Here is a 27,372-nt window from a genome sequence, read left to right on the forward strand (position 1 = left end):
AACAAAAATTCTGCAACTGCAGAGGTATAAACTCTTGGGAAATAGCGGATATTTTAACATATGGTGTAGGTTTTCTTTGTCATAATTTTGTACAAGGCATAGGAATCAGTGATATTAGCAAGTTATATCTACCCAAACCTTAACTTCACAAACACGAATGTTAGATAGAAAGTGAAATGAAGTTTGCCAACTCCGACAGTTAGCAGTTGTAATGTGCAGTATAAAGTTAACATGAGTGTAACTTACTATAATTGTCTCTTTCCGTTTCAGGTAGTGCGAAGTTCTTAGTATCCGTGGTAAAATGTAAGAGACGTTCAACTGTTTCTCTCGTTTCAATGGCATTGCTATGTTTGCTGTCTTATAGTGAATTCAGTTTCGTTAAGATGAGTTGAATAGCCTTCTGAAGTACCGTTTCAAAGTGTAGCGCTGGCTGTTTCCTCTGGCTCCACACTTATTATTTACCTGCGCATTAATGCTAATGTAAGTAGACAGAAAACGTGTGAACCGGAACTGAGCAAACGAAGTCCACAGATATATCCAGTCAGTGGCGGCTCGAGAGAGCAGTGCCGACAAACATTCAGCCAGTGGCGGATTGAGAGAGCAGTATCGACAAACGTCCAGTCAGTAGCGGCTTGAGGGAACAATACCGTCAAATATATTCAAGCAGCGGCAGGTCGAGAGAACAGCGATGACAAATATATCCGGTCAGTAGCAACCCGAGAGAGCAGTTCAGCAGACATAGAAGGGTGCAAAATATTAATGGAAATTCGTAATAAACGTATTATAGATTCTGGCTTTACGATAACTAGCTGGAGCAGAGCCATTCTTAAAATGCTAATAGTCAATCTGACAGGCAAGAATTTCGCCTCTCTTTATGGGATCCGAAGGTTTCCAGGTTAATATGTTATTAGATCCAATTCTGAGCCAGATTAATCCAGCTCACACTTGCGTACCCTATTTCTTCAATATTATCTTTTTTATTGCTAGTGGGGTGGGATTAAGTCCCTTGTACTACGGCCACTTCTGGTCTATTGCACCAGCCCTAGATGATAGGTGAGGGTGATTGTGGAGCAGTTGGTGGAATGAAGATTGGCAGGGGAAACCGAANTACTCCTAGGTCTTCAAAGCTGTATCTTCCCTTCAGATTTTATGACTAGAAGTCCATGTGTGCTACACGCCTGTCCATCTCATCCGTGTCGAATTGATCCCTTAATAATATTTGGTGGAGTTCATGTAAAGGAATAAAGTGCTGAATCAATAAAATTCTGATCACATCCTCAGAACCGAGCTCTGGAAGTTGGATTTTAATATTATTGTTTCTGCGCATATGTCCGACAAGGGAGGACTTTCGCTGGTGTTCTTGAACAAAACCTTTGAAGTATTGCTTGTTTCCCTGATGCTTTATACATATCCCACGCATTCGGTAAGTATAGAATAGCGATAGAACACATTTCGGACCGAAATTCTAGCTCAGGATTTGAGTATTTTGTCACGTAACCTACATTTTCTTCATATGATATCTTGTTTGTTATTTTTTTTAGAAATAATGTCCATAACTAAATTTATGGATCGCCTCTGTGGTCTAGTGGCCAGAATTTCTGGCTACAGATCCACCAGATGTCCTGGGTTCGATTCCCATTGTTACCAGATTTTCTGAGAAGTAGTGGGTCTGGAACGGGGTCCACTCAGCCTCATGAGGATAATTGAGGAGCTACTTGAAAGGAAATGTAGCATCTCCTGTCTAGAAAACCGAAATTAACAACCGTGGGGATTCGTTGCGCTGACCACGCGACACCCTCTATCCACTGAAGTTGGCACTATCTTCGCCGACCAGTGGCGGTCGCTCGGTCGTTATAGTTCGCCTGCGGACTAAAGTAACGGAGTTTGTAACTAAATTTATGCTTATGAACTACTCCATTTGTTATACATCTTTTATATTATGTCAGTTCTACATGAGATTCCTACTCTTTGGTTGGTGGTGGGCAGTATCCGAAGGTCTATAATGAGTGGCTGCACTTGTCCCAAACGCATATGTAGTCTCGCCATTCGTTTGTTAAGAATAAAAGATGGTTAAGATATATCTGAAATATCGGCTTTTAAGTGGAAATTAGTTCCAGGATAGGTCCTGGAAGTGAAACGTACTTATCGGTTGACATTGTTACAAATAACTGAAACAGAATCAGACGACAGTGTTAGGAGACAGTTGAAAGGGAGCCCTTGTTTTTATGCAAAGTTTTCCATTATATACGATGCATGAACAAAGGTCGGCTTATGCCTTGCAATGACATCTGTCATTTTCTTTTTGTGAGGCCACCATTTGCATTGCATAAAATTATACTCGCAGATATGCAGCATGAAAAAAACAACGCAAAAAGGTGCACCGCAGTAACATTTCTGGAAGCTAAATGTTTGGTTTAAGATTCATTCGGGTCTGTATCCAGCCCCGCCTATGGACAAGGTAGAAATCACGGATACGTGAAACCAAATAATGGTTTTGAAAAAAATGAATACAAATATAAAACTGCACATACTTAAAATTCGTAATTGGTAAACTGCTTTTGGTCATTTATTGTTGCATTTATATGGCCGATAAACGCATGTCAAGGCTAAAGAGCAATGTAACAGAGATGCATTTGGAAAACGTTTCTCTATGACCTTGGACTGATACCAGTACAATTTGCGAACTGCCTTTCGGGACAAGACCAGTCAGAATAATTGCAATATGAAATTCTCTGGAGATATGCCCTTTTGTGCAGAAAGTTTGGGTTGTCATTTCTCGGATTCAGTGCAGGCATTTTTCCATTCACCTACGAAAAATTAAAAAGAACAAAAAACCGCCATGATTGCATGGTACAACACCCCCCCCCGCACCCTCACAGGCCGTGTTTGGCTCATGCTTTAACATTTAGATCTTCTGTGCGGGACGTTACAATCATCTTCACCTTCCTGTAATCCTGGGCGAGACGGGTGCTTCTGTGTAGAAGGCGTTCTGGATCCTTTAATTCCGCTAGTGTGTGACCAAAATGAAAATAAGAAGTTCTAATCGCCTACCCGCTCTTGATACCACACGGACCGCATAGAAAGCGACGCCTACAGCAATTATTTTGTTTCCATGGAAACGTTTTACATGGCCGTTGCCTAGCAGCGATAGGGGGTACACATACAGACACACAGAGTGAGGGAATGGATTTATGAAGTACGCTGTTGAGATGGACTCAGATGCCATGATACACATACCAAGTTGCATAAAGTTTGGTCCTTTAGAAAGAGCTACCCCAACAGAGTAGGTGTCTCTCCCTCACCTGAGGACGGATACAGTTTCCGAAAAGCTGTGTCTTCTAGTTTTTAAAATACCGGACGATGGACAGAGACCAAAGCTCCAGTAATTCTGAGTGCTGTACACCATCGTCAGAACCATTTGGAATATACTTCCCATATTTGTAAATCGTGGTCATTTCACCATAATTTCGTTGCATGTTAGAACAGCCGGCCCACACACCAGTGCGTCGTGCAACCTGTATTGAAGCTCGGGTGACAGTAGTTAGTTCTGTCTCCCTTGGGTGTTTGAAAGGCATTGAGTTTACTCCGGATCGAATACAGTGTTTCCCTATAAGTTCTGTAAAATCGTATTCGAATTTGAATTTAAACCGGAAAGACCAGAACTATCCACAACCCGATAACATGAATTTGATCAAAATTGCACACAGCCCATGTGGATGTTGTGCAGCCATGCGTTGGAACCCCCGTTTCCTTACTGACGATGTATCATGTGAATTTAATATTGCGGCGACATGTAGGTATACGGGAGATGATGGGCAAGGAAGAAAAGTGGGTGTCAGAAGTATGATATAGCAGCTAAAGGAGCAGTGGCCTCCACAGGCAGGCAAAGAATGTTGTTCTCTACACCTTGCAATTGAATTGGGAACGCTAGGGACAGCTACTCTTGAGAATTGACAGGGCTTTCGAAAGACGAGTTCTGCTTTAGAAGGAAAGTAAACTACTTTGCGGCGCCACATTCACGCGGTATAGGGGAATAACCATCTAAGTTCTACATGGATTTGGATAGGGCTTCTCTACCTCCCCTATAAAGGGATATTTCCTGAGAAAACCACTCAAACCCTTTTTACATCTAGAAGTACTCAGGACTGTCGCTACTGCAATATCCATACTGAAAATGCCCTGCTTAATCCACTCTCTTATATCGTTGCCAGATAGATGGTGTCTAACCTTACCTTATAAAACGTGGGATTCGTAAACAATGCGACTACACTGCTTCATTGCACGTAAGACCATATCTGTATCTGTCTTCGTGACTAGACGGAAAACTTTGTTTGTTATAGGAAGAGTCTTACTGTAGAGGAATCAACGGGAGTGGCTCGTGTGAATCCAAACTCTCAGTTTAATAAACTTTCTAAATAATAGCTAATGAATTTCGCTGTAAGGAAAACTATATGAAAGTCGAGTACTGAATTTTAACAACTAAGGTTACTGCTAATTCACACAATCTAATACAAAGAAAGGCCAGTCACCGTAGCCGAGCGGTCTAAGGCATGTACTGTCTTCGCTCGCTTGGAAACCGGGATCGTGGGTTCGGATCTCACTCAGAGCATGGATGTTTAGTTTGTGTGTGTGCGTTTTTCTGTGTTTGTGTATAGGTAGAGGCCTTACGACGAGCTGATCGCCCGTCCAAGGAATCCTACCGAATGTTTAAGATCTAGAAAAACCGAAGTGAACGGTGAAGTTCATGGAGGAAGGCGTAGGCTCACTGGGGCTATAGTGCCAAGGAAAAAAAATACAAAGAAAGAATGCATGAAACAGCCAGATACTTTAAGTATCTAAGTACTAATAGGTTTCTGAAGCAACGAAGACCAAATGACTTCTGTAGCCTAAATGTGCCTAGAATCATTCATTAATTATTGAAAAAGTACAGAAAGTTTCTAAATAGTGGTTTCCGATTTCATGAAATTTTCGAATGAAGCAGTTACAAAGATGACGATATAAAGGGCCTCGGTGAAGTTCTGAAGAAAAGGCTTCATGTTTGCTGGCCTAACTCGCAGCCGGAGATAATGCCATGTTGTTTAGCTCGTACAACTCGTCCTGCCGGCCAGGAACACAAAAAGAACAATTAATCATATAATGCCAGGTATAGGAGGACAGCTAGACGGATCAGCAGTTCTCAGAACTACACTAAGGCTGGGGCCACACGAGCGCACAAAGTACGTCCGTTGCAACGAACATACTTTATGACGGACGTTGCTGAGGACACCACACAGTTGTAGAATGCGATGCGTAGTTTTTTGTCTGTAATGGAGCCAGAAGAAAGCGTAGCATTCGCCTCTCTTGTTTATTTCTACAACAGACGTCACAACGTTCGTTACGACGGACTCATTTTATGCGCTTGTGTGGCCCCAGCTTTTCATGAGTGATAATTAGAACTGCATAACTAAATCAGATGTGTAACAAAAATGAAAACAAACAACGTATTGAATTTCGTGGTCCCAGTTCTGTGCAGGCATAAAAATAATTCAAAGTCACTATGGAAAGGTGACAACAGCAACAAATTCAGTATGGTGCTGCCTGATACCGTGTTATGACGGTGTAACTACTGCATCTGGTATCCAGGAAACAGTAGGTCCATCCACTGTCTGATTGCGTTGACCGGTTCAGTTAGCTCGACACCATTAATATCAGTAAGCGATGAAGGCGCTTTGCGAGGGTGACTGCTTCATGCTATATCAGTGCTCTGTGTGCTAGTGCCACTTTAAGAAAGGTTTCCACCGAGGCATCAGTGCTGCCAACAGTCGGTATAAAATGTATTCATCAACGGAAGGCTGATCTGCAGCCACTTCCAACCAACCAAATAACTTGTTTTATACTTTCCTAGTTTGTTTAATCACGGTTTGTCAGCTGCACGAATAACGAATTTTTAAGGACGCGTACGGAATTCTCTGCGGTGTGGTAAGCTAATGACTGAGGATTTGTGTGTAAGGACTGGGGTAAACTAACATGAAGAACTTCATGCTAGTTGTGCAGCTACTCTAGACTTCCCGAAGGTTCATTACAGTGTTCACAAGAGCCCTTCAATGGCCCCTATTCCAGTCTATACCCCCTTCCATCCTGTCTCTCTAAGAGCCATTTTAATCTTATCCATTCACCTACGTCTTGGTCTTCCTAGTGACCTCTTTTCTTCTGGCTTTCCCACCAATATCCTATATGCATTCATTTTCTTTCCGTTCGTGCTACATGCCCTGCCCATCTCATCCTCCTCGAGTACAAGTTATGAAGCTCATTATGCAGTTTTTTTCCAACCTCCTGTCACTTCATCTGTCTTCGATCCAAATATTCTCCTCAGCACCCTTCTCAAACGCCCTCAGATTATATTCCTTCCTTAATGCCAGAGAATAATTTCACACCCCTACAGAACCACAGGTAAAATTATAATTTTGTATATTCTAATTTTTAGTTTTTTAGACAGCACTGGTCCCTTGTCACCACGGCATAGCGCGTTCTCATGTTGCGGATGGAGATTTTCTTAGTCTCGTTACTAGATAAAATTTTCTTCCCCCTGCCGGGAATCGAACACTGATTCCTTGGTCGTCTAACCTATAGTGTCATTACTGTAGTGACTGAACTCTACCGTCGACAGAGGTAATGAAGAAGCGAATTGGCGACCTCTGTTATGTACCCATAGTCGTCTGCAGTGGGACTCCCTGTAAGAGTGGACAGGCGACGATTAGAGGGGTGTGGTGATTTATAAGGGGCGGGGAGTGAGGCACGAGAGGGTTGCTGGGTGAAGGAAGTTGCCTCCAGGCCGAACGCCTCTGCACCTGTCAACTGCACGGGTCAAGAAATATTCTCGCAAGTTGCTGCCAAGCTTAAGCAGACACATCCTTCTGTATGTCTGCCTCACAGATGGGGACAGATAACATTAAGAACGTACACTCAGTGCACCACATTGGCGTGTACTTTGTTCCATATTTACGTTATACCCAGGAAACTTCTGATCTTAATTGTTATTAAGAATTTAAAATTTAATCTGTTGACAATAACTAAAGGACTCCATGGAGCAGAGCTGTCCTTGAGAGAGTAATAGTCACTCAGCTGGTTGAGAAGTGGCCATTGTTTAACCGAGACTGTGGTCACAGGAGTCAGCCACTGCGACTCACATGCATACAACACACATCATTTATATTTTTTTAAGATATTGTCACGTGTGCGGGGTTTCGTGACTAATAATAACGGGTTATGGATTGGATTGTTGCACTCGTGACAGATTTTTGACATCACAAAGCTTACTTCTCTAACCTCCATCCCCGCTTTGTAATATTTTGTAAGAAGCTGGTCTTTCTTTCCGGTCAGAGTTTGTTAGTGTTCCACCCAACATCCAAACTGGACCCGCTCCTCGAGGGCCGTCTGCTATTGCCTGTCCAGTAAGTTCGCAGCTACCCTTCATATCCAAACGCTGAGGCGTAAATCCGCAATTTGAGGACGTCTAGTACCGTGTTGACGTCTATTTGCTGTGGTTCCAAATAAGATACGCAGGTCATAGTCGTTGGAACCCTGACCGAATGGGTTTGTTAGCATAGGTCCAGACGTACACAACTGAAAGAAAATGCAGGAAGCCACTTAATTTGAAAATGCGCTATGCTTATTCCAGTTCTTCAGAGGAACACTTGAAATGCCACTTTAGCGAGGTGTAGTGTTACCGTTGCTGTTCAACTGACGATAGACGTATATATCACAGAATGCGGGAACACATGTCGTACTTAAGAAATACCCGATCTGAAATTCGGCAAGCTTTTCAGTGGCTTGCTTCATTTATGCCAGAGATAATAAGTTGAATCAGGCCATGGCTACAATCATCATTTATCAATCGCATTGATTGTTTATGTGATACAGCGTCGAAAGTAATCGGAAACATCCATTAGAGACAGTCCTTTTCCTCGAAGAGTTCTATCGGCTGATATATAACGCCATGTAGTCCATCGAAACACAACCGAAATTTCGGAGGAACATACCTCAATTCTCAGTGTTGAAGAGCTCTATTTGCTACCTGCTTCATGCTGGTTTCTTGCTTGACACATTTTTCAACCCCGAAGATGGAGGCGAAATTTTCCTCCGAAAGGTCACTTGACTTTCAACGCACTACACAGCGTTATATTCCAGAAGATAAGACTTCTTCATAACAACCGCTAAGAGAACTACAGGTCCTGTATAGTCTTTTTCCTTGTGTTCGGCCGCATCAACATAAGTTGTGCTTGGCTCTGGTAACGTCTTTCGGCGCCTAGGCGCCTTCATTAGACAATTACAGCATGAATGTCAATTGCAGCCAATCGGTGTGTCTTGATTACGGGGTAGTCTATATTCACTTCCATCAGTTTCTCTACATCAAATATATCTTATATGTTTCAGCATATAATAAATGTCATATGAACACATATTAAGATTTATGTTTCGTATAAATGATTTGGTTTTGTCGTTCTTTTATGTAGAAAAGTGTTACCTGTATTCGATGTATAAACATTATTGTTTGACAGGTATGAGCTCATTCTGTCTCCTCAGCCAGTGGTGTATGTGTAGAAGTGAAAATGTGGACGTGAATTAACATTTAAGGTGATTCAGTATTTAAACATTTGAAAGAATAGACACGTCAGCATACTGTATTAAAAAACTGATATAAATTTTATATTTTAATATTGTAATTTTTAGACATCGATTATTCATTTAACTGCTCTGCATTTTAAAATACTGATGGGGCATGCTTTTTAATATTTCAGTGCTGAAACATGTTTATTGTTAATTTTCTTCCATATTTACGCTTATACGTACCTCATATAATGTCTGATGATGGTACCTCGGTGTCGAAACATCAGAGCAAGATAAATTTATACTGATATGAACGGAAATAAGGTAAAGATTATTTTAATTAAAGGCCAAAAAATTATACCGTATTTAATGTCATTATCCATTAAAATTTAAAGAAAGATGGGTTTTATTTTTGTAATTATAATTTCTTTTAATTTGCTTAGTGGGAGGTGGAGTCCAACTGGGTCCACTCGCCACGGCGGCCACTGATTGGCCTATTGTAGTCTGCCCCCGGTGATTATGATGATTGAGCAATTGATGGAATGAAGATTGGCAGTGGAAACCGAAGTACTTGGAGAAAACCTGCCCCAGAGCCACTTTATCCACCACAAATTCCACTTGCCCAGACCCAGGATTGAACCCGGGCCGCCGCGGTGGGAAGCCAGCGACTAACAGCTTGAGTTATGGCGCGGTCATTTATAATTATAATAATATTTCAGAGAAATATTGACACTCATAGTTTTAGTGGACAGCTTATACTTTTGGCCAACATATACTCATACATACCCCATACGAATCCATTTCCATCTGTCCTCTCACGAATCAACAACTCGGTCCTCCCCCTCTCTCCATGCACAGATCAATCCATCAAGCTTTTCATCCACCCACTCACTCGTCCCTCCTACGCCCATCCTTCCCCCCACTCACCTCACTATTTGACACTCTATGATTCTTAATTAACTCCGTCATATAGGACATTCGTTGTGAAGGTGATAGTCGCTCAGCTTGTCGTGGACTTCTCTGTCTTCCTGGAGTCAGAAGGTTCCTCATCTTGTTCAGGAAAGTTGCTCCCATTTGTATCTGTCCTGACTCCCTCTTTACTTGCTATTTCATTCTGCCGCTATCCTCACATCTACGCCAAGTCACCTGAAAGGCTCCCTTATATGACCTCAGATAAAGATTTCTTATTCAGTTCTAATTTTCGAATTCAATAACCAAGTTAATATCACAGTGTTTGTTGCAGGCGACTTCAGCACACAGTGGCTTTCGCTTGAAAATTGTGCATAGGATTTTCTGTGTACAATATGGGGGAATATCGAGGCGATTGGTTGGCAGCGTCGAGTGCCACTTCCGTCATCTCGATCGTGCTCGATTACTTTCGGAGATATAGATTCTGAACCGCTGTTTGGGAGGAGGTAGCTGTCGCAGGAAGAGGTAGATTTATTGGGACACCACGACAAAAGAATTGAGTGGCGCAGAACCCACAGTGCGTGTGAGGGCAAAATTTCCACTTACACCTCTAAGCAATATGAGCCACTGGATCGCAGGCTGGTTTCTTCCTAAGTTATCTGTGATATATTTATCTGTGATATATCACCAGAAGAGCTTATTTGACTTCGAGTCTGATTAGAGGTCGGTAGTGTACAATAAAGCGGAAAGGAGGAAGGGGTTGCCTGAGTTAACTAGAACTGACAAGAACTACGAAATATCACGGCAGTTCCAACCGAGATTTGAACTTACTGAACGCAACTTGATCATATTACCGCTCGCGCTTAACTGTTAACTGGTCTACCTACCTCATTACAGAGATTTGATTCCTGATCTGGGGCGTTGGGAATTCTCTTTTCACCTTGTCTATGTCTTAGACTACCTCAAAGGTTCACTGCAGTTTCCTCTCTCTGGTGTAAGAAGGTTAAGCATATATTCAACTCAACATTTACTGTCATTGTTAACAATGCTTGGAGCTTCACCATAACTATCTCTATCCGCCTGTGTTATGTGGTACTGAACCTTAGATAAAGCCTTTATATAAGTAATAATAATTGTTTTTTTGTGCCATTACTCTTTCGGTTAGACGTTAGCCTTTCATGGCAGATGCGGATAATGGCTCCGTATACTTAATGTGCTAGTGACGCATGCGGTGTTCAGGACACACTAGGCCTATAGCTCAGCTTGTAAGGCTTTTATTTCCAAACAAGAAAAAATCTTCCGTTTTTCTGGCCTTCAGCTCAGTGTTTTCACATTTTCGAGGATAAATACGAGAGGAATGTCAGAAGAATACGTTGTTATTTCCGATTGCGCAATCTGAGTATGTTATCCTGTATGTAGCTATAACTTCACTGTATAACAAATTTATAGAATAAGTTCATACTTCAAACTTCACTCGTTCTACCTGAAGTTCTATTTTCATTTAGTGGTAAAGCACGAGTATTGTTTTCCCCTTTTGTCCCTTTTGTGTTATCACAAATAGAAATACGTATGATGCCCTCAGTACAAACGTTTTATTTTCAATAGGTTTTATTTGCGGAAAATAAAACATAATCGAATATTAAATAGTTGTGTTGATGGTATTTACGTTGGAGGTAAAAGCAGGAGGGTTCCATTAGTATGTTAGGTTCTATGAACACATATTTTAAGTCCAGTGTGTTTAAAAGCGTAAAAATACGCGAATACTCTGTTCTAGGCACGTTTGAACAGCTCTGTCCGGCCGTCTTTACGTCTGTACTATGAAGACAACTCGAGGGCAGCTGGATAGATTTTTGTGATGTTCTCGATATTGGCAGGTTTAAGTATTTTTTCGAGAAGTTCAAATTTTGGTTAAAGTCAGACGAAAACAACGAGAATTTTACAAGAAGATTTACATGCGTTTTTACCCATATATGGCATGTAGTTCAATATATTTAAGAGAGACACATGTTTCGATGCAGATCAAATTTGAACACTTTTTATGTCCCGTACAGACTTTCAGTAAGCCTTATGCTTTGCGAGACATTTAAGCTAACGGTTCCCTGTTCATAAAAAGTAAAGCTATCCCTGTACCAGGCCGTGAAGGCCATTAGGGTTGTGAGACGTTGAGGGTCCCACATTATCTAGATAATCAGCTCAAATATGGCGGTAAGATTGTCAGCCTTACGCTCCGGCCGCACTTTACTCCCCAGGAAAATTATTTAATTAATTCCTCATACTCATTTCTGTTAGAGACTGAGTGAACCCCAGGGCCATAGTGCGGCTGGAAAGATTAGATCAATTGAAAGAAATCCAATGACTTCATCGGGATTTGAACCCGCTACCTTCCGGCTTGTAGCATAGCCCCACAACCACTACGCTGCCTTGTGCCCCTGTTCCCTGTTCATACATTTCAGAATTCAGACACTAACAGTGGCCTCCCGAACACACCCAAAGATTGCAGAAGTTTCTTATTCTCGATCGTGAGAGTTCGGTGTGCACGTAAACAAATTCTTAGGTTATTTCGCCTGAAGATTACAATGAAAGAAACAAAAATAAAAGAACGTCTTGAAGCTTTATATTTTCTGGGGTATATCGCCGCGTAGTCCGGTGAAAGTCTGCCGAAGATTTGGAGGAGCGTATCGCCCCATCTTCCGGGTCAAAGAGTAAGCTAAGTAACAAACCAGCATGAAGCAAGAGTTTAGACTTCTTAAAATTGAATTTCTTTCTTTCTTTAAATCTGTGTTATAGTAAGACTTCGAAGGGTATGAGGTCTGTTAAAGAATTTTGCAGGCCCACATATAAGGTAGTGAAGAGCGAAGCCTTAATTACTAATTGTTAGCCATTCAGTATAGGCGTATATCTTTTACTTCTCATCAGTTTGAATAAATATCAGCTAACCTAAGAGTGAATAGTTTCCTGTGGACATGATGTTCATTTATTACAAAGGAAAAGTTCTTAAGATTCCTAATTATTTGATTTGTCTAGAATAAAGCGCCTTCGGAATTACAGAATATTACTTTCCTTTCTCACATTTTCAACATCAAGTCGGTTGAGGCACTATGCTACAGGCCGGAAGGTCGCGGGTTCTAGTCCCGATGAAGTGGATTTATTTTTAAATTTACCTAATCCTTCCAGGCACACTGTGGCCCTGGGGTCGACTCAGCCTCTAACAGAAATGAGTACCAGGAATCTTCCTGGGGTTGAAGGGCGGTCGGCGCGTAAGGCTGACAATCTCACCGCCATCTGTGAGCCGATTGTCTAGAAAATGTGCGAAATGTCCCACTTAAAAGCCATTTTTTACTTTTACAATCTAGTTTTGTGTAAGATGCGTTCAAACCATTATTGCACATTACCCGTTCAGGTATCTTGTGGGGAACACATGCAGGTCCCCAAGTTCAGTACTGTTATCAGTAAGAATAATCTTTCTTTCCTTAATTTGGTGACACTGCAGGGGAACGCAGATGCTATTACCATGGCAACTTGTTACAATACTTCCTGTTATGAACAGAGCGCTGTCACACTGGCAACATGGATCCTTGGGCTAATGAACTGGTAACAAGCTCATTAGTAATTACTCGCCTTCATTACCGAAATCGTCCTTTCGTTTGCGATTTTGCTAATTACAATGTCTTGGAAATATATTGGACACAATCCTTTCTGTTATGCCTCCTATGTTTGTTTTGGGTCAGTGTAACTTTTAAATATGAATAGGATAAAATCTGTATTTTACTCCTATATTAATTAAAGTCATTTTGAAGAAGAGTAGGCGTTGATTAGTTTTATTCTTTGATATTGCTCAATGTTAAGCTGTCCCTCTATTTCGAATGTTCTTATTATTGTCATGTACGCGTATAGTGAGGAATTTGCAGGTTCAAGTTCCATGAAATATTTTCGACCACAGAAAAGGCTCTTTTTTATGCAGATCTGTGGCAATAGAAATGCTTGGTGACGAATAAATACTCAGTCATGTTTACATCGTAGCTTATTTGTGAATTTATGTACTAAAATATAGTTTTCTTTAATTAAACTTCTGGAAAAAACTTCTTTGAATAAAGTACTAGATACGCTACGCACAGAAAGTAATTGAATGACAATTTCCGCACGGTAGAAACAGTTATTGAAATTAAATGTGAAAAGTTTCGTATATACAGCCAACTGCTGCTCTTAATTGTCTTAAATAAAACAGTGGCCTCGAACGTTGTCGATTTAAACTCATAGCTGATATACCTCTCTTTTCTTCCATTCCCGAACCTGCCGACAAATTTATTCCATCTCCCCTCCAGTATACACGTATTGCCAACGCACATAATAATCTGCTTTTGAAAGAACCAATTAATTCGTTTTACTTCTCATAAAGTCTTTCCTCCATCTCCACGTTTTTGGTACTTGTATACCAGTTCTCTTTTCCCGTATCTGTCCGTCTCTATGTTGTACGGTTCTCTCTCTCACACACACACACACACACACACTCAAATTCGAGAATAGTGACTCCGGCCTTATCGTCTATCATAGAGAAACGCAGCCCAAGCTCGTTTTGAAGATCATAAAATTAGTGTTCTTATGTGTCTACCGTTTCTTTTCCAAAATGACTTGCACAATTTTAAAATCTATGAGTGATATGTGAGAATCTTGCAGGGGGTTAAAAGGCGGCCGGCACGTAAGGCTGACAACCTTACCGCCATCTATGAGCCAGTTGTCTAGAAGATATGGGAGCCTCAACCTCTCACAACCGTTTGGGCCTTCACTCCCTGTTACAGGGATAACTTTACCTTACGAGAGATATGTGATGCATGTTTGTTGCTGATGGAAGCTCATTGTAGTTATTCATGTATCTGTGAAAAACATAACTGGTTTAAGATGGTCGTATATTCAAACGAAAAATATAGTATCACGATTTAATAATGATTTGTTTCGCATTTAAAACTACTAATAGAAGTAATATTCTTGCACGTTGTAGTTGAAACCGCAGTAGTCCTATAGCTATTTCCAAAAGATGTGGGTAGCTTTAGAAGTTACAGCTGGATCACATTTCTTCTACAGTACCGCTGAAACTACAGCGTGTTTCTTCAAAGAGAAAGCTGGTTTAAGATGCATGGCCATCACACCTGAAACTGCAGTACAGTTATTTCCAAAATATCTGCACGTCTTAAACGACTGAAGTTGGACCAGGTTACTTCTACAGCTCGCCCCAGATTATGGAATATTCCTTTCAGAACTTAATAACCAAAGCAGTTCATGTTCCCATAAGCCGATCACTTCACTTGTTTTTCAATGATCGGATTGTATCTTAATATAAAATTACTTCATATCGATTTTCTGCTTCAGTGAAGTGCTGACATTATGTGTCGTCCGCACAAGGCGTAGTACAGAGCGATCTCAGGAGCTTTGACAGTTCAGTATAGTGGGTGGGGTACAGGCTGCACTCTGGGATATCTGGGTTTGATTCCCAGCAGGGGCAGAGAATTTTCTCTTATTCACAGTGTCCAGACCAGCTCAAGGTCCAACCCTGCCTCCTACTCAATGCGTACCTGGAGGCTCTTTTCTTGGGGGCCAAGAGCGGTCGGGGCGTAATGCCGAGAACTCAGCTCGATCTTATCCCTCGATTATGAATTCGAGGAACTACACTACTGTCCCCTCTTTGTGTATTATGGCGTAATGCTTAATTATTTTTAAAAAAACTGAAGCTGCCACTTGTATAAAATTTCCCGAAATATAGCACATCTCTGTGCACTTCTAGTTGAAATAGTTTTTGCACTGTGAAGTGTTAAGGAGAGACATCACGCTGAAGGCACGCATAGGGCTTTGGTTGTAGTTTGCACCCTGAACCATCCTGCATATTATACGTAAAGTGTTTTCCGGAAAGTCCTGCAGATTTTATCGTTACGAAACAACGAAACATATCCACCTCCCCCCAACCTGTATACATATGGCGTCGTGATATCTGGATGCCGCTAAGGTTATTCGGTCCCTTTTGAAATGAGGCGCCACTATGAGCTATTCTTGCTTCGTCAAAAGGTGATGTCTGCTCTCGTCCTTTCAGAATGAATGGGGGAATCTTCTCAGGGACATTTATGCCCGCTAACTACGGACACAAGGAAATTAACTAGTCTCTTCGACACTTGCGAGACCGCTAATCATCCTCTTGCGTCCACGGAAGCGCCATCATATTTCCGTCTACTTTATACCATGAGGGGGGCACGAGGTAGCGTAGTTGGTTGAGGCACTATGCTTCAAGCCGGAAGGTCGCGGGACCTAATCCCGAAGAGGTGAATTTTTTCAATTGACCTAATCCTTCCAGTCACAGTATGGCCTTTGGGTTGACTCACCCTCTAACAGAAATGAGTACCAGGAATATTCTTGGAGGTAAAAGGCGGCCGGCGCATAAGGTTGAGAACCTTACCGCCATCTATGAGCCGATTGGCTAGATAATGTGGGAACCTCAACGTCTCACAACCCTATGGGCCTTCACGGCCTGGTACAAGGATAGCTTTACTTCACTTTACTTTACTTTATACGGTGCTATAATGTAAGCCGACAAATATTTTATAAAATGGTTGTCCTTTTTAATTAAGTGTGAAGCCTAACGCCCTAGGAACTACAGCTACAGAACATCAGTTTTATATTCTTCAGCTCCGTATCGGACAGGGTATGTTTGTTGTGCTTTCGGAAAAGAAAGTAGACGGGAGCATCAGTGAGAAAGAACTGCTGAACATTGGAATTATTCACCATTAAAAATTTGGCACACAACTTTCAGATGTATTTCCAAGCTTCTGATACATAAATATTAGCATATATATGCCTTGATATTAATGATTTAAATTACAGGAAGCGTGGAAGTGTTTTCAGAGTTTTATATGAAATTATTTATGTTTCGTATGTAATCATTTCTACAATCACTCGTCGAGATTAATTGGTTTCTTGAGGTTGAAAGTGCTATTGCAAAATTGATACGGTATAAATCGCCAGGTAGTGATCAAATTCCGGTAGAAATTATTCAAGCAGGAGGGGAAATATTACATTCTAAGATTCACAATCTAATTCCATTTGGTATAAGGAAAAATTGCCTGATCAGTGGAAGGAGTCTATTATTGTACCAGTTCACAAGAAGGGCGATAAAGACTGTAGTAATTATCGAGGGATATCACTGCTATCAACTTCATACAAAATTTTATCCAATATTCTTCTCTCAAGGTTAGGTCGATATATACACGTAGATGAAATTATTGGGGATCATCAATGTGGGTTTCTACGAAACAGATCAACTACAGATCAGATCTTTTGCATTCGTCATATATTGGAGAAAAAATGGGAGTACGATGAGACAGTACATCAGCTATTCATAGACTTCAAGAAAGCCTACGATTCAGTTAGGAGGGAAGTATTGTACAATATTCTGATAGAGTTTGGGATTCCCATGGAACCAGTTAGGTTGATTAAAACGTGTTTAAACGAAACTTATAGTAAAGTCCGTATAGGTAAACATTTGTCTGATAAGTTTCCTATCCAGAATGGTCTAAAACAAGGAGATGCCTTATCGCCACTCCTTTTCAACTTTGCCTTAGAATATGCCATTAGAAAGGTCCAGGGAAACCAGGTGTGACTGAAATTAAACGGGACACATCAGCTGTTGGTCTACGCCGATGATGTGAATCTATTGGGTGATAATGTAGATACCACAAAGAAAAACAAAAACTTTAATTGACGCAAGTAAAGAGGTTGGTCTAGAAGTAAACACAGAGAAAACTAAGTATATCTTGCTGTCTCGTCACCAAAATGCAGGGCAAAATCATGATAGAAAGATAGGAAACAGATGTTTTGAAAATGTTGCACAATTAAGATATTTGGGAACAACGATAACAGATCGAAACCTGGTTCAGGAGGAAGTTAAGAGGAGATTGAACTCGGGTAATGCTTGCTACCAGTCAGTCCAGAACCTTTTGTCTTCTCGTCTACTGTCCAAAAACATAAAAATTAAACTATACAAAACCATAATTTTGCCTGTGGTTCTGTATGGGTGTGAAACTTTGTCACTGACATTAAGGGAGGAACATAGACTGAGGGTGTCTGAGAACAGGGTGTTGAGGAGAATAATTGGACCGAAGAGAGATGAAGTGACAGGAGGTTGGAGAAAACTGCATAATGAGGAGTTTCATAATTTGTACTCTTCTCCAGGTACATATAATTAGAATGATCAAGTCAAGGAGGATGAGGTGGGCAGGTCATGTTGCACGGATGGGTAGACGAGGAATGCGTATAGGATATTGGTGGGAAAGGCAGAAGGAAAGAGACCACTGGGAAGACCAAGGCGTAGGTGGGTGGACAATATTAGAATGGATCTTAGAGAGATAGGATGGGATGGTATGGATTGGATTGATCTGGCTCAGGACAGGGACCGGTGGAGTGCTCTTGTGAACACGGTAATGAACCTTCAGGTTCCATAAAGTGCTGGGAAGTTCTTGAGTAACTGCAGAATTGGCAGCTCCTCCAGAAGGGCTCAGTTCCATGAATGAGTAAGTAAGTAAGTAAGTAAGTAAGTAAGTTATCTACACGACGTCCAGAAACAAATCCACATTTCCTGTTCACCATATTCGGTTCGGGTAAAAATTTGAATGCATAGAAATATGGGTCCACAGCATGATTCATAACTGTACCGTGACGTTTGTACAAAACCTATACCGTACCTAAAACCAATGGCGTTTTCTACCATTTACAATCCTAATACAGCATAAGACACGTCAAAATTCTGGCGTCAGAGCAAACAGTATAGCCACACTCCACCATTGGGTTTATCTCTTTGCCACTGGACTCCTGGCAAATCCATGCTGCAAGAATCAACATACCGTGAGGCAGTGTTTCTTAACCGCCGGTCCGCGTCCCGGTACCGGGATCCTGGCATCAATTTTACCGGGCCGCGGTCTCACAAAGGTTGAGAACCACTGCCGTAAGGTAACATCTCAATCTGCGTGGTTTACACCTTGTTGTATATTCATCTTCAGTAGAATGGAAGTACGGTAGACAAGTCAGTCGGCATTCTTCACTCGCGTCCTGATTCACTTCATCATGTGAGTGTGCGTTACTTAAGAAATTTACATATCACTTTGTCTGTTCTCCACTGGCTCAGCCGAACAGCACAGGTAGCGTTTGAATAACTTCCTGAACGTCCCGCTAGCTATACACAAGGCAGTGGGGTTCAGGCACCCGTTAGCAAAAAGCAAATACTTGGTGACGTATTCGGAGATCAGCACTGGAGCACTTTGCCTGTCGGGGTCGGTCCAGTACACCACTGCGGCCCACAGCCAGAGGGGGAAGTAGGTCAGCAAGAAGACCAGGGCCAGGATGGTCACAATCCTCGCGCTCCTTACTCGCGCACGCTCTTGTGTCGTGTGACGTAGAGCGCACGGCATGATGACAGCACTCTTGCGCAGGCGCCGAGCCGTCAGCATGCTGAGGAAGAACATCAGACTCGGAAGTAGAACGCAGAACATGAGGGAATATAGAAGGAAGAGAATCCTGGTTGGAGACTCCTCTGTGTTCGAGGAGCACAGGTAGCCGTACACACCTTGCAAGAGAAACATGGGCAGTGCGATTAGAAATGCCAGCAGCCACACTGCGAAGACGTACAGCATCGGCGATGTGGTCGGCGACCAGCTCTTCCTGTGAGAGTACAGAAATTTCGGATCCGTGATGCAGTAGCGTTGGACGCTGAGGGCAAGCACAGACAAGGCGCTAACACACAGCAGGAAGTGACGTCCCGCGGTGTACAACCGACAGGGTATGACGTCACCAGGAGCGTTGTGAGGGTAGTGGAACATGCAGAAGAGAGGTGCGGAGATGCTGAGGTTCAAAATGTCAGATACTGCGAGGTTGCAGATCATGGTATTGGCCGTGGTTCGTATCTCTCTGTGACGCAGGAAGATTAGGATAAGTGTTCCGTTCTGTGTCAGACCGACGGTCATAATGATGACAAATATAGTTGGGTTCACATACATTTTTAAAGCGTAAAATTTTTCTTCTTCTGACACGTTGAAATCTTGTTCCGAAATTTTGTGTTTGATGTAAAAAGCTTTCCAGTTTGGAAACAACTTCTGTATCCACTGAGATCTCGACGCTGAACTAATATTGTTCTGAACGAGGGCTACGTTAACCGTATCAACAGATGTCAGTACTTCCACACTAAGATTTACAAGTTTCAAGCCAAAATTCACTGCACCATCGTCGCTTTCTTCCTTAAGTGGTACGAAGCTTGAACACGCCACATGGCGTGCATGTGATAAGTGCGGAGGAAGCAATAAAACCAGTGCAACAATTGGAATGTTTTCTGTAACTTTTTTCATATTTACGTTCATCCCCTGTATTTGAATGCTGTTGCTAGGTAACAGCTAACGAAGAGTCGCGTATCGAACTCTGATTCACGTGTATTGTCCGAATCGTGAGGCTCAAGTTAGTTGTACGGTGAGTTCAGGGGCTCTTCCTACTTACACATGAGATTTGTTTTGTAATCTGTTCGAGGCTGTGTGCTTCAAGTCCGTAAGTCACATTGAACCTCTGCACATCCATGGCACTTAGTTCTTGGCACCGGAAGTTATCTGTGTTGTGAGTAGATACCCGGTACCTCAGGCTCTGTAGAATCACCTGTTGAACATGCGATCTACATAAGATGTTTTATGTCACTTTACCTTATGAGAATGCCTGTAATGCTTAAGCTATGTGTCAGAAAGAGGACAGAGGATTGTCCTATTGTATAATGCTTAGTTAAGCAATTAAATAGTAAAGAAATATGTCATCGTTTACATTTTTTTATTAGGCAACAGTAAAATACTTCCTATTATTGTCTTCTTGGGAGTGACTCCGTGTAGTCGTGTAGGGGGTTTGGCAACATTTCAGAAGAAAGTCATTTATTCTACCCGAAGATGGAGACAGCAGGTTCCTCCGAAACTTTGGTAACCGCCTACGAAACTATGTGGTGTCATTATCTGGAATTGAAATTACACCGTCTTGTAAACCTCGCATATCGGTCACTAAAGTATTTAATTGTAACAATTTGTGGCAGTAATCTATTATTAATGTCGTAACATGTTTCTTGGATATTGTCAGAGTTGCTTTATGACTGGGGGTTTACCTCCACTAGAGACCCACCCACGACCAGATTTTTTTTTTCAACTTAACACTTTCGGTTATTGTTCTTACACAACATACTGTCTGATGACAGGATGGACCTGTGGTTTACAGTTGTTAGTGGTCATCGCCAGCGTAGTCATTTTAAGGTCCGAGTCTCGCGGGGCTCATGACCATATTTTGCTGCCTCAGATTCGAGACTCCCCCAACCTGGAGGGCCAAGTCCGCTTATTTGTATCCCCCAGGAACAGGGTACCCCAGTTATAACCCCAGGCACTTGGTTCCCCCTACGACTCGCAGAGCTACGGTGAAGGTATTCGTCCCCCGCCTCCACACAGGTTTCCTGGATATAGCCCATTGTATGGAGTTTATACTATCTCTGCAGGGACTAGCTTGGTGTAGAGGAGCCAACGGAGATGGCAATGCTTCCCCGTCCTTTTTTCCTTTCTACCAGAAGACGGAGGTAAATCCAGTGTAAAAATCGTCCCTGCTAGCGACAGTTGGACACTGCTCAGGGAAAAAGTTTACATAACTAAAAAAGTCCCAATAAGTAGTCATATATAAAATATTTATTGTGCTTAAAAGAAAATGAACTAAGATTGTGATTATGTTTACAAGGACTAGCTTTGTTAGTAGGTTTCACTGAATGGGCATTTCTCCTAGTTTTTATTTATAGATGGAGGTGGAACCAGCTTCTGAAATATTATTTCTTACTGAAAACCGTCATAACACGACAATCAATATGTGTAAGTAGCTCTAGGAGATACTTTTGCTACATGTTTCGGCCTTCAAAAGGCCATCATCAGGCAAATACATTAAACTTTTCGTAATTGAGTTGCATGCCAAATATAGGATACAGTACTAAAACAGTAGCATAAAATGATATGAGTGAATATAAATATAAATTACAGTAAAAGTTTAAGTCTTAAATAACCGGTTACACAGACAAAAGTATAGTTAAAAGTTGTATATGTGATGGTATTTGGAAGTTGGCAGTTGTAATCGTAATATATGTAATGCTTATACAGACATATTATATACACAATGGCTGATGTGGTGTTAGGAGGCCCGTTGTTATATTATATGTTGTTATTTAATATTTGATACTACACTATTTGACGGCCTACTCCGTTGTGTAAATGTCCGATATGATCAAGAGACAGAGTACAACTACAGCTACTTAACATATTATTGTTTGTTGTGTTATGACGGTTTCCATTAATAAATAATATATGATACACAACAGGATGCATTCACTGAAAATTGTGAAACATTATTGACATGGTCTTAACTACAGACAATGGGCAATGCTTAGGTAATAACTTTCACTGTTAAAATATGACCTGTGAGCATTTTCATTTATTTATTCTACTTACAGGAATACGGCCCCACTGGAAACTGCCACGGCCCTTAACACTGGAAATTCAGTTTTAACGTAATGCTACTCCTTCGAGTTCTTGTGGATTGTATCTAATATCACCTCTCAGTAGAATTCAGTACACAAATTCTGGACATGGAAACCTATAGAAGTGGCAAAATCTCGCACTTCGTCGTCCACTTGCTCGACCTCGTAGCTTTCCAGTGAAACACTGAAAGGTTTATATTTCGAAAGCCGGTTAAACGGATGTGAGTTTGCGATAACGAACTGCAACAGGTTATTTAAATTAATATACAAGCAGTTGGGCGCGAAGTAGCGTAGGTGGTTGAGGCACAATGCCACAAGTCGGAAGGTCGATAGTTCTCGATGAGGTCATGGGATTATATTTTTCTATTAATCTAATCCTTCCAGCCACAATATGGCTCTGAGTTCGACTCAGCCTCTAACAGAAATGAGTGCCAGGAATCTTCCCGGGGGTAAAGGTTGGGTTGGCGCTTCAGGCTGACAACCTCACTGCCATCTGTAAGCCGATTGTCTAGAAAATGTGGGAACCTCGACGTCTCACAACCCTATGGGCCTCCACGGCCTGTTAAGGGATAACTTTCTTATACGTGCAGATAGGAAAAGTGAAAATGAAGTCCGGCTTTTCCTGTATCCCGTATGGGCAAGTACAGCAAGTACAGCAGTAGCAGTTCGTCAAAGTAGTGTCCTTGCTTGCTTGTATGTTTGTGATTCACTTTCATGCCACACTAATTACTTACAGAAAGTTTTCGCGCACTTTGGAAGCAGCGAACAACGAAAGGGGGAAACAGTTGTCGTCAGCTTGGGAGGGATCTCCTTAAGACACAGGTCTCTGAATAGAAGCCACTCTTCAGAAACCAAGGCATGGATTTTACTTAAACTATTTTAAGGTTAATCTGAGTCCGAGAATTTGTGGCGGTGGTGTGTCTTTGTATATGGTATGACATATGCATCATATGCATATGTATATGGAACTTCATGACCTGAACTTTTCACCTAGTGTAATCAGAGTGATCAAGTCAAGGAGAATAAGATTTGCAGAGCATGTAGCTCGAATGCATATAGGATTTTTATGGGAAAGCCATAAGGATAGAGACCACTATGAAGACCTAGACGTAGATGGGTTGATAATATTAAAATAGATCTTATAGAGATAGGATGGGGTGGTATGTACTGGATTAATCTGTCTCAGGATAGGGACTAACGAAGGACTCTTGTGACGACGGCAGTGAACTTTCGGGTTCGATAAAAAAATAACTCCCGTGATTTTAGTCCGAAACCGAATTATACCGACTAAGCGACCGCCGTTTGTCGGGGAAGTTTGAGTAACTTGACACAGGGATTGTATTAGTAACTGGATTTGTTGGAATTAAAATCGTAACTACAAATAGAGCCATACGCTACTTCACACACTTTACAGTTGACTATAGCAAGTTCTAAGCCTTCTGTGTCTTCAGTAGGCGTTGCTGCGCAACAATTTCAACATTTGGGACTGTTCCGCAACCCACGCCTCCGCCATGGGGCCACTGTGTCAGCTCTTCTATTGATGCATATCCTCTAAAATCCCTCCACTGTTGCGTCGGCCTCTGTTTCCACGGGAACGTGTTTACATAGCCATTGTCTAGCAACGGACGTCTTTGATTAAACTATTCATTCTTTCTGCGTACGTGTCACAATATCGTCGTTTATCTGATTGATTCTGAAGAAAAGAAACGTATAGCTTGGCCATGTATAATATTTGTTCCTCTGTTAAAACGTGCTCAATTTTAGAGGGCTAATTTTCCCTGCATTATACTACAGTGCAGTGAATCATTGTGGCTTAAAGAATTCCGAACATGATTAACGTACTAAAACCTGCTTATGACTTCAGCCCTGATAACAGATTGTCAGCGTGAGAGAACAGCAGCAAAGCAGTTCACCTTGCGAAAGGCTGTTACTAATATCCTGTATGCTTAACATCATGTTACAAGTTCAAAGGCAGTTTGTATACGAGACCATAGTGTCTGACCAGCAAAATTACTTTGTCCAACACAAAGAGTTCCAGGCAGTTGGCCTTCTTGGAATCGTCAGCTCTACCCTAGGGCTTCTGGTGAGTTCAGCAAATATTAAGAAATTATCTTCTCGCCTTCACGCTACATGTCAGCCTAATAACTTACTGCAGAAGTTAAATCAGTAACGAAATATGAGTAAATATCTTATAGAACTGTATAGTACAACTTTCCTATTTCTGCCTTCACGGATTAGGTAATTTCTATGTATTAGTGCCGTCAGGAATCTTATTTCATCGCTTATTATTATTATTAGGATGGGATGGTATGGATTGGATAGATCTGGCTCAGGATAGGGACCAGTGGAACGCTCTTGTGAACGCAGTAATGAACCTTCGGGTTCCATAAAATGCTGGGAAATTCTTGAGTAGCTTCAGAATTGGCGTCTCCTCCAGAAGGGCTCAGCTCCATTATTGTTATTATTCATAATATTTATTCCATATGTGTATAGGTAATTCTGTACTTCCTTCGACCAGCCATTAGGATAGATACCGGACAGAAAATGTTGGGACATGAATTATGAGAACAGTGAATTATACAGGGTATACCCAAAGAATGGTGCGGTTTCAAAAGTTAATAAAAATTTTACTTCTCACCTTACACGGTCACAACGCACACCGTCAGAAGCGCCAACTCTCCAAGTTTCTCATGCGTTAATTACAAATCTTCACTGTGTGCACCCTGGGTCACACGACACACATCCACGAGGTAATCAAACTCTGCTGCCAATGGAGAAGACAACCTTCTCCCTTGGCCACCCCGTTCGCCAGATCTTACACCGTGCGATTTCTTTCTTTTGGGGTTCCTTAAAGACAGCGTTTATGTACCGCCATTTTCCACGTCCATCCATGAACTTCGTGATCGGATAGCGCATGCGCTGCAGACCATTACAGCGGACATGCTACAACGGGTCTGGGATGAGTTTGATTACCGTGTGGATGTGTGTCGTGTGACCCAGGGTGCACACATTGATGGTTTGTAATTAACGCATGAGAAACTTGGAGAGTTGCCGCTTCTGACGGTGNGACCTCCTTTGGAGATATGAGGTTCTTTTACGTGCCGTAAAGCTACGACACGGGACCCACGGCTTAAAGTCCCTCCCGGAGGACTTGTTCCCTGAAATTTTCCGCCCTTAAAAATTCGACGACCTCCGCCGGGTATTTGAACCCGCGTACTACGAGTCATGAGGTGGGAACGTTACCTCTAGACTACGGAGGCCGCTTTGTGACCGTGTAAGTTGAGAAATTAAATTTTTATTTACTTTTGAAACCGCACCATTCTTTTGTGTATACCCTATATTATCACCCGTTCGAGTGACTATAGACGGGTTTTGGATTGACAACTGGATTTATTGCACGCTTTTACGGCTCGTGGCTGCGCTTCATAGATCACTGTCACATACACTAGTGTCCTCAGTCACATTGCTTGGTAGCGGCTTCCATCGGCGTACGTACCTCTGCTTCCGGGCTCATGTCCGTGCAGTGTGGCGACCACCTCACGTCAACCTCATACTCTGACCGCTGGCTTCAGCCGGTACTTTCTTCAGCTCCTAGCTCCCGGGCTGGACTGATTTCCAACTGAAGCTGTCAAGTCTCGACTGGCTTCATAGCCTAACTGAATGGCTTCCAACTGCCGAACTAATTCACAGTCAGAGTTAGAGTTTACGAATTGCGGTTTACCGCCAATCAGTTGGCCTTCGGGTCAAGCCCGTTGAGACTTACGACGAGAGACATATTTTTCAACTGAACCCTTGCGGTGATAGTCCTTATTTAACACACTCTCTGAGGAGAAGATGTGTTTGCCTGTTATGAATATGCTTGGCCTTTCGTCAAATGTACGTATCGCACATATAGCATGTTACTGGAAATTCTTCCTTTTGTACTGTGTACAACTCCTCTGTCAGTACAGGCTTTGCAATGCAGATCATGCCTATCTTACGTGTAGGTCATTGTGTCAGAGTTACTTTACGACTGGCGACAAGCTCCTTGAGACTTGCGGTTATAGTCCTTCTGTAACATCCTCTCATACTAGAGGATGGGTCTGTCGTTTACAATTGCTGCTGTTCCTCGCTAACGCAGTCATTCTCAGGTCCGAGTCCCACGGGACTCATGACCACATTCAACTGCCTCACATTCGAGGCTCCCCCAACCTGGAGGGCCAGGTCCCCGTATTTATATTCCCCAGGAACAGGGTGGCCCGGTTATACCTCCAGGCACTGGGTTCCATTTTCGTCGCCTCCTACGGCTTTCGGGGCTACGGTGCAGATATTCGACCCCGCGTCCACATGGGACAGGTCACTATGTCAGAGATTCAGAGTTACTTTACGATTGGTGGTTTACCGCCAATCAGTTCATCTTGGCGCCAAGCCCCTTGAGACTCAAGGCCAGATTTTTGTTTTAACTGAACACTTGCTGTCATAGTCCTTATGTAACATCCACTCTGACGCGAGGATGGGTCTGTCGTTTAAATTGCTGCTAGCCCTTGCCAGCACAGTATTTCTCAGGTCCAAGTCCAACAGGACTCATGACCACATTCTACTGTCTCAGATTCGAGCACCATCCCTATGAATCCAGAATGACTTCTTATGTAGATTCGGAACGGACTGTGTAGCGTTTCCAATATTTCCTCCATTGCTGCTTACGTATGTTGCTTAGCGATGGCCCTGGTATTGTGTTACACAGCCGTTATCTAGCAATGGTTGTTTCTCTAGTCACTTGTTCTAGCTGTAAAGCCTCATATCACAATAACTTACTACTTGAAATTTGCTCGACTTATTCAGGAGAGAGACATGTAAGATGTATGGAATGATATAAGAGTTGAAATTGAAGAGATGGAGGCAGAGATCTATCAGGGGCCTCCTGATTCCGCATTCAAATATCTTACGCATTTCTTGTTTCTACTTTTGCGTTCTGCATGTTTATTTTATTCCAGCAATCGTTAACAACATTCTTCTTTAAAAAATATACCTGACCAGAGCTACTCAATATATTTTTAGCCAATTCCGTACCTATTAATTCCAGAGATACAGATACAGAGCACCGAAGGTGACCTGAGTGATCACAGTATATCCAGTTGAGTAACGGTGTATGATGATGTATGTGGTGGTTATTACATACACAAATACATATTGCTGATGAAAGGGTACGAATTTTAAAGTCAAAGTATTTGATAAACGTTCGCATTCGTTAGCTCCAGTTCTTTCGTAATTAACATTAATATAATTTTCATTTCGTGCATCCTGTTGTGTTTATTATACACAATTCTTTATTGGAATCC

At 42.0% G+C, this 27,372-nt stretch overlaps 2 protein-coding genes across 3 annotated transcripts in view; one reads left to right on the top strand and one right to left on the bottom strand.

Moving 5' to 3' along the window:
* LOC111864475 (LHFPL tetraspan subfamily member 1 protein-like) overlaps positions 1–27,372 on the top strand; it is a 262,829-nt gene that overhangs the window by 192,874 nt on the left and 42,583 nt on the right. The gene's annotated exons all lie outside the window — the stretch shown is intronic.
* On the bottom strand, positions 18,023–22,225 carry LOC111864474 (neuropeptide CCHamide-2 receptor). The gene is made up of 2 exons (XM_023851738.2): positions 22,026–22,225; positions 18,023–20,166 (listed from the first exon to the last, which is right to left on the bottom strand). Exon 2 carries the CDS (start codon positions 19,878–19,880, stop codon positions 18,621–18,623), a length of 1,260 nt encoding a protein of 419 aa, XP_023707506.1. The 5' UTR covers positions 19,881–20,166; positions 22,026–22,225; the 3' UTR covers positions 18,023–18,620.

This window comes from Cryptotermes secundus, unplaced genomic scaffold (genome assembly GCF_002891405.2).
Source record: "Cryptotermes secundus unplaced genomic scaffold, Csec_1.0 scaffold737, whole genome shotgun sequence".
NCBI lineage: Eukaryota > Metazoa > Arthropoda > Insecta > Blattodea > Kalotermitidae > Cryptotermes > Cryptotermes secundus.

Bases quoted from the DNA above. Each gene is read 5' to 3' on its own strand.
- LOC111864474 (XM_023851738.2), bottom strand. From the start codon at position 19,880: ATGAACGTAAATATGAAAAAAGTTACAGAAAACATTCCAATTGTTGCA.